The sequence below is a fragment of the Cibotium barometz genome, chromosome 2 (assembly GCF_041138505.1).
Source record: "Cibotium barometz isolate CiBa-2024 chromosome 2, ASM4113850v1, whole genome shotgun sequence".
Taxonomy (NCBI): Eukaryota; Viridiplantae; Streptophyta; class Polypodiopsida; order Cyatheales; family Cibotiaceae; genus Cibotium; species Cibotium barometz.
The window spans coordinates 36,341,578-36,349,588 of record NC_141047.1 but is presented as its reverse complement, the minus strand read 5'-3'; the positions used below and the strand labels follow the sequence as shown (position 1 = coordinate 36,349,588).

The window sequence follows — 8,011 nt, the reverse complement described above, 5'->3', positions numbered from 1 at the left end:
TAGGTACGAACATCTCACCTCATAGCAAGGACAACTTCCCAAAAATTTAGGGACCAACATTGCGCTTCATACACACAAACTCTCCTTGGCATACAGGAATATAAGATGAGCCAATATTTGGCACCACCAGTGCCACAAAATGCAATACAATCCATGCAATTTGAGTCAAGTCCCATGACTGAAGATGTGAAGCAAGGCCATGCGTGGTAAAACTATGCTCAAAGAGGAAATGCAAGTTGCGCTTCATAAGGTGCAGAAGACTAATAAGCAATATACCTTCACAAAAATGCCCAGATTTTGAAACACGCTGGTATTTGACACAGCCAATGCCACAATATGCAATTCACATAACCCTTGGGCCTTGAGTAGACTCTCATCATTTCAGATGTGAGGCAAGGCAATGGAATGATGGCATGGAGAGGGTATGCAAGGTACACTTCATAGGATAATAAGACTAGGCACTATACCTTTTTAAAATGCCCAGATTTTAATAATATTTGTATACCCTTGTTGGAATGTGTCAACATCCTTACTCTATTCTCACAAAAAGAAAAGGTTACTGTTTCAACGACGACGACCAGACATTTACAAATAGCTACACACTTACTTTCCGTTACATTGCATGACTCTCTCTCTCTCTCTCTCTCTCTCTCTCTCTCTCAACCACACATGCACATGTGCGCACAACCCATGCACAAGCATGCAAACATGCAGAAAGGCAAACATGAGCATGAAGTAGGAGCCCTATACTATGTCAGACTGTAACCTACAATAGCTTCTATAACTTGAAATATCAATTCTTGAATTGATGTAAATTGGATATGGAACTAAGTGTGTACAAGAACTTTCTTGCATCCCCTTTGAGTACCATGTGTAAAGCCATGAAGAAATATATGTATAAACACATTGCTAACAGTGCTTGCTACACTAGACAAGACAATTCAGAAGTAAAAGATAATTCTTAAAACTATGTAAAAAAACAACTTACAAAATTAGTTTGATGAAACATTTACAGAGATTGAATTGTAAAACTGCCTCCACAATAAAATTAGAAACAGTTGGCAACCTATGCTGATTGTGTAAAAACTGTAACAGAGGCTGATGGGAAGTCCCACGTTAATTCCCAATATCAACTGTAGTAGGAAGCTTCATGTGAGTCATTCAAACGCTTTGAACCATCAAAGTCATCACGCATGGCATAAAGAAGTGCCATGACATCCACACTCATGCCATCCACGCTCAGAAGTAGCTCTATGTACCATGCTGAGGTACTTGACTAAGCTGCATACATAAAGATAGAATCATGAGGAAAATCCCCTCATTCAAGCACTTAAATATTGAACCAAATATGGTTTCACGTCATGTAATTCAACAATAGCAAGCCTATCAACGTTTACTGGACAACCCAAGTCAATCCCAGAACCTGTCTGAAAGATGAACCCTGGCTGAAATCAAGGGAAAGTTCCTAGGTCTCTGCTGCCGTGTGATTCACTACCAGGTTACTTAAAAATAAAGAAGGGCTGCAGATGTGAGGGCTATGGCTGGGAATGCGGATCAGAGGGCCATTCGAGATTGATCATAAGCATCTCACCTAGCGAGTATCACTGCTGAGAGCTTGAGCCACCCTGCATCCCCCCCCCACCTTCTCGTGCATCTCATCTGCAGCTCCCCTCCTGCCATCACACCCCCTTCTCCTCGCCTCTTGTGTCTCCTCCTCGCCCTTCCTTGCTCCTGTGCGCTCTTCCACCCCCTACTCCACACCCCGCCCTGGCCTGTGTGCCCTGTCATCTGCCTCTGCCCTAGGGTCATTCCAGTTCCCCCTGCCTTCCCCCTCCCCCTCACCAGCAACCTTTCACAGCCCTTCCTGCCCTGCCTCAGTGTATATTCCACCTTTCATCCCCAGCCACCTCCCTCCTTCCCCATCTCTTTTCCATTTTTTCCTTCCCCCCATTACTTGTTCACATGCCCAGTTTACTACGACATACACAAGAGGTTTCATTTTCTTTTCACAGGTAATGCATTTCATTTTCTTGTTCACGGATAGCTTTGCTCCTTTCTCACAGGTAATGCATTTCAAAGATCACATATATTTGGGCCTGTACTTGCTCAAGCTGCATTGTCACCAAGTGGCCTTGATGAGGCTACACCCAGAGAAGTAACAGCACCATCCAAGCCTCCACCCAGAGAAGTAACTTCTTTGGCCCTCACCAAATCATGACCACTCCTCAGCTCCAGCAGGATCGGTGAACGACACACTCAACCTCACAATCCCTTGACCCCAGATGTCACCATTTGGCCACCCGAATGGTTCTCTCCAATTTCTTGTGCTCATGTGTGGCTAGTTTGTGGATCCAAGTGTCCAGGATCCCAGTTTCTTGCGCTTGTTATCGCCAGTTTGTGGATTCGAGTGTCTAGGATCCCAGTTTCTCACGCCTGTTTATGGCCAGTGTGTGGATTCCAGTTCTGCGCTTTCCGATGTGTTAAGGTTTGTGCCTCAAAATCCCATATCCGGGAGATTTTCTAAAAACAAAGAATTGGGATAAGTGGGATCTTATATGTGTGAACAGCCCCTTAAAGGGTTGTGGTGTGTATGTGGGTGTCTGTGTGTGTACCACCTCTTAGGAGGGTGGATAAGCTTGCATTAACTAAAGGTCAAATGGTTTGGTACTGGGAAAGGCCTAAATAATCGAAGTCTTGTACTTCATTTTCAATCACATCAATCAATTATATCCATAATCATTTTATCTTGTGCAATCATTGTCCCTTACTTTCACGTACTTGCATCTCTCTACCTCTCTACACGTACACAGTCCTAATGGACTACTTCCATCCGCCATAGCTTGCTGACTAAATCTCTCAATTGATATCAGAGCCCCAAAGCAAGCTCCGTGTTTACTCTACATACTTCAAAAGAGTGACATCACCTAGTGTCACAAGCGGGCACGTGTAATACAAAAAACTAGTGGCCCAAATCACAGCATACATTCAACATCCATCACAACATGAGCATGAATCAACACACCTATCACATACATCAGGTACATATACATCCTGAAACCACATAAGATAATCTTGCAAATGCCACAACAATAGGGGCTGAAGTTGGGCCAGCCCCCACCCCCCACCCCCAGGTATCTTTATTACCAACAGAGTGTTCTCTTGTACAAGATGCGGGTGCCCAGGAGTTCCACTCCTCTGCCAGCACCAGATTTATCCAAATCTATGGAAAACAAAACAATACAAGCTCTCGGTCACCAACCAAAGCAAGGCAGTCACCAACTGCCCAATAGAGAAAACAAATCCTCGATCACCAACCAAGGCCAAAGTAGTCACCAACTGCTGTCCAAATAAAGCCAACCCTCGGTCACCGACCAAGGCCAAATTGCTATCCAATGAAACCAAGCCCTTGGTCACCAACCTGGGCTTAACAGTCACCAATTGTTCCTTAGTTTCACGGCTGTCCACACGATTGTGCAACTCAGCAGCTCCAAACAGGCCAAAACAACACTTAGACCAATCGTTTTGCATCCCATGAAGCTGTGTTGAAGCCTGGCACAACCTGTGTCTGTTCCATCTCAAGGAAACCAATTAAGTATGGCTGAGATTTTCGTTATTCTGTACAGCCAGCCAAAAGAGAATCAATACAGAAAGTCGACCAGCCCTATGGAGTTTATGTGCGACTTGTCTGGACCCTGTAGCCTGTGTACAACCCGGCCAGCACTAGAGAGGAGAGTAGTAGTCCTCAACCAGCTCTGCTGCAGGTACATGAACAGTCGACCAGCCACCTGTACTCTGTTCCACCACTAAAGAGAAGAAGAGAAGTAGTCGGCCAGCTTCATATCTCCCTTCTTTGCTGTCCACAGCCCATGTGCTCTCTAGAGAAGCAGTTGACTAGCTCTCTTGGCTGCCCTTAGCTTGCTCCACACTCCAAGCACGTAGAAAAGCAACTCATGGATGTCAAAAATAACTTCTTGGTCTCTTTTAGCAATTCGTGGGCTTTTGGTCCAGTGCTCGAGTGCCCAAACCTCATAATTGGTCCTGGTTCATTAAAATAGTCCAGCTCGAAGTGAACACTCTTATAAAATATAAGTTTGTCCGCCCAAACTTTAATGAATGTGAACCTAGTACCTACAACCATGGACTTTAGTAAACAAAGAAATAATAATTAAATAAGGTTGAGTGTGTACACTTACCACCTACGAAACACATAAAATTCATCACCTTAGTCCCAAACAGGTGTGCACACGCGCGTCCACAGGGTGTCCAGGCGTTCCTGATGCCCGTGGACATTCACAGGTAAAATACCATGCAATGTCCAAGCAAACAAAACAAGTTACACACGCAAGTGCACTTCACAGGCAAATGCTTGTGCGCGACGATTTAGATTAAATCTCCCAACTTGCCACCTTGTACACAAAAACTATCGCGACCATGGGCACCACCCATGCTGGATCCAAATGCTGTACTCACTAGAGCCATTGCCCTTGCATGAGCCCAGCTAACTCACCACGATCACCAACCCTTCCATGAGTTAACATACTCACTGAACAGAGTCACCAACTCTTTCATGAGTTTATGCAGACACTAGGGTCACCAACCCTTGCATGAATGCATTAACTACAATAGTCAGAGTCACCAACTCTTCTTGCAGACTTAGAGTCACCAACTCTAATCACTCATTAAAGTCATCGACTTTTACATGAGTGAATCCATCATGCTCCAAGAAATCCTTCCGCATGGCATAGATCTCTGGAGGATTGTAACATCCCCCTCGTCTTCTAATCAGTTGTCCTCAACTGAAAAGCGTCCATATATACTATAAGGAGATCCGGGTAGTCCTTAAAGTATTCCTCATCAACCCACTTCGCATCAAGTGCGGCGTAGTTTTTGAATTTAACCAGATATCTACGAATAGGCTTGCCACGAGGCGCTTTTCATTCCTTGTGAAAGATAGTTTGCTCAGGCTACAAGATTTCTTCCAATTCGTCAATCTCCGGTTGGTCCTCCACTACCGGTTCCAAAGGACCCAACATACGGATTCAAGAGACTGACATGAAAGGCATTATGTATCCGCCAATGATCTAGTAACATGAATCGAAAAGCTATCTCATTGATCTTCTCCAAGATCTAAAATGGTCCATAATACCTACAAGATAGCTTGGAATACATTCTCTCTTTGCCTGTCTTCTGACGGAGGCAAGCTTTTTGGAATTTCAATAAAACCCAATCACCCTCCTCCATAGTTGTCACAATACGAAAATACGATACCATACGGGAATTTTTGGTACGATATGAAATTTTGGAATACCGTGCGATAAAATACGGTTTTTTTTTTAACACTGACAAACTATGGAGCTTCAAGCTTGAATGTGAGGGAAGGTTGGGAGGGGAGGAGTCCACAGTGCTTGAGGAACCAGAACATGGAGATGTGTCTCTCTCAGTTGGATCTCCCAATTGTCTCCAAAAAGGAGCTTGCATGGGTAATGCGATACCAAAGGTCTATCGGTGTAGTGTTTATGACTAAGAGACCGTCCTTGCACAGATATGGGCAGTGCATCTAGGGTGATAGGTTTAGGGACTCCTCTGTAGATCAAAATGACCTTGTTCAAATCTTCTCCCTCGTACATAACTTGAGGATCTGATTGTCTAGCCTACCTACACCAAGGATCTCCAAGTGATGTAGCAAGATTCTCTCCTCATCCTACCAATCAAGTGTACACTACCAATCTACCTTGCCAAATTTTTTGGGTCTCTCAGTAACCCCATTGGAATGCTGAGTGGACACGAAAGTTATGAAGTATTGCGGGCATTTGGGATCTTCATTGAGTAGAATTTCTATTTTTGTTAAGCACTTGGATTATTTTTTTAAAGGTGGGGAGGAGGGGAGAAAAAAAAATTCATAGCGTACGATATCGTACGAAACCGTACGGTATGAACAGGTTCGTACCGGTACGAGAAACAACCATGCCCTCCTTGAACTGCAAGTCTTTTCGATGTTTATCTCCAGCTTTCTTATGCTTTTCCTGGGATCTTTGTATGGCTGTCATGACCTGTGAGAAGGTAGTATCCAGACCCCCAACATACTCATCTGTTGTTGCAAATATTTCATCCTTGGTGCATAGGATAGGAGGCAAAATCAGTTTGCCATACACAATTTCAAAGGGTGCCTTACTCGTCCTTGGTGCATAGGATAGGAGGCGAAACCACTTAGCCATACACAATTTCAAAGGGTGCCTTACTCGTAGAAGTATGCACTCTATTGTTACAGGCAAACTCAACAAGTGGTAAATACTTCTCCCAGTCTGATTTGCGGTCAGAAACATAAGATTTCAACACATGCACTACTAAATTTGCAATTTCACTCTGCCCATCTGTCTGTGGATGATATGCCGAGGAAAATTGGTTCCCATATTATCAAATAGTGCACGCCAAAAGAGACTAGTGGTGCGAGGATCACACCCCCCCCCCCTCCCCAAATTGTCTTTGGCATGCCATGATGCTTGAAGATTTGGGCCAAAAATATCTTCGCCATATGCTCTGGCTTTATGCCATATGGTTTTCCGCACTGGAATGAAATGTGCTTATTTACTGAACCTGTCCACAATAGTCCAAATAGCATCATTCCTTTTCTGCGTTTCCAGAAGATCCATGATAAAATCCATGGCATTACTTTCCCAAGGCTGATTCGAAATCGGCAACGGTTGAAGCAACCCGACCTTCTGGCAAACCAAACATTTGCGAACATAATCATCAATGTCGTTACGCATCTGAGGCCAAAAGAAATACTTCTCCAAAGCCTGCGTAGTGGCAAGAATGCCTCTATGTCCTACATAAGGTGGTACATGACATTCTTCCAACACTTTTTGCCTTTAGTTTTTATGCACATAAAGGCGGTTGTGCATCATCAAACACCCATCATGTATGGAATAATTCGGGACTGAATTACCCTACTGTAAATCAGCCCATATGTGAAAATCATCATCTGTGTGATAGGTATCTTGCATATCTGAGAGGTCTTGATGATAGGCCACAATAATGGCATAAACTTGAGACCTTCGGGAAAGCGCATCAACCACTACATTCTTCTTTCCAAGAGAGTGTAAAATCTGAAAATGAAACATAGAGAGGAAATTTACCCATCTCATATGCTTTTAGACAACTTTGTTTGAGTAAGAAAGTACCGAAGACTTTGATGATCCGTTCTTAACGGTAAATTCAGTGAGGACATGAATGACTGCTAGAAGCTCTTTCTCATAAACCTGCAAGTGAAGTTCCGCATGTTGCAATCAATAGCTTTCGTATGCAACAGCATGTCCTCCTTGGTTTAATATGGCACCAATACAATCTCCAGAAGCATCACATTCAACGGAGAATGGTTTGTTCAAATCTGGCACAATCAAAACCGGCCCAAACATAATGGCTTGTTTTAAACCATGAAAAGCCTTCTTTTGTACATCACCCCACTGAAAAACTGCCTTTTTCTTGGTGAGATCATGTAATGGCAAAGCAATTTCAGCAAAGTGCTTAATGAAGCGTCAGTAATACGAGCATAATCCCAGAAAACTTCGAATTTCATGCACTATACGCAACTCTGGCCCTTGATTGCTTGTAATTTGACCAGGCCCATGCGTACGCCTTCCTTTGATACAATGTGACCAAGATAGTGAATTTCCGATAAGAAGAATTCGCTCTTCTTACCATTTATGTAGAGCTTGTGACTACAAAGCTCTTCGAACACAATAGCCAAGTGACCACGATGTTGTTCCTTATCTTTGGAAAACACAATGATATCATCAAATAAGGTTCCAGTAAACTGTCTACGCTTTCTGAAAATTTTTTCCATCATCCGATTGAATGTGGCCGGTGCATTGGTAAGTCCAAACGGCACTACCAAGAACTCATAAAGCCCAAACTGCGCTCGGATAGCAATTTTATGTACATCCTGCAGTGCCACTCGTATTTAATGGTAGCCGCTCTTGAGATCAATTCGGCTAAAACAAGTTGCACCTTC

At 43.5% G+C, this 8,011-nt stretch overlaps 1 protein-coding gene across 2 annotated transcripts in view; it reads right to left on the bottom strand.

Moving 5' to 3' along the window:
• Positions 1 to 940: 940 nt before the first annotated feature.
• Positions 941 to 8,011, bottom strand: part of LOC147641004 (uncharacterized) — a 48,560-nt gene continuing 41,489 nt past the window's right edge. For both annotated transcript variants that reach the window (XM_086817157.1, XM_086817166.1), the window contains one exon: positions 941 to 1,281. In XM_086817157.1, the coding sequence (XP_086673283.1) occupies positions 1,277 to 1,281 (5 nt within the window). In that variant the 3' untranslated portion in view covers positions 941 to 1,276. The remainder of the gene's footprint in view (positions 1,282 to 8,011) is intronic.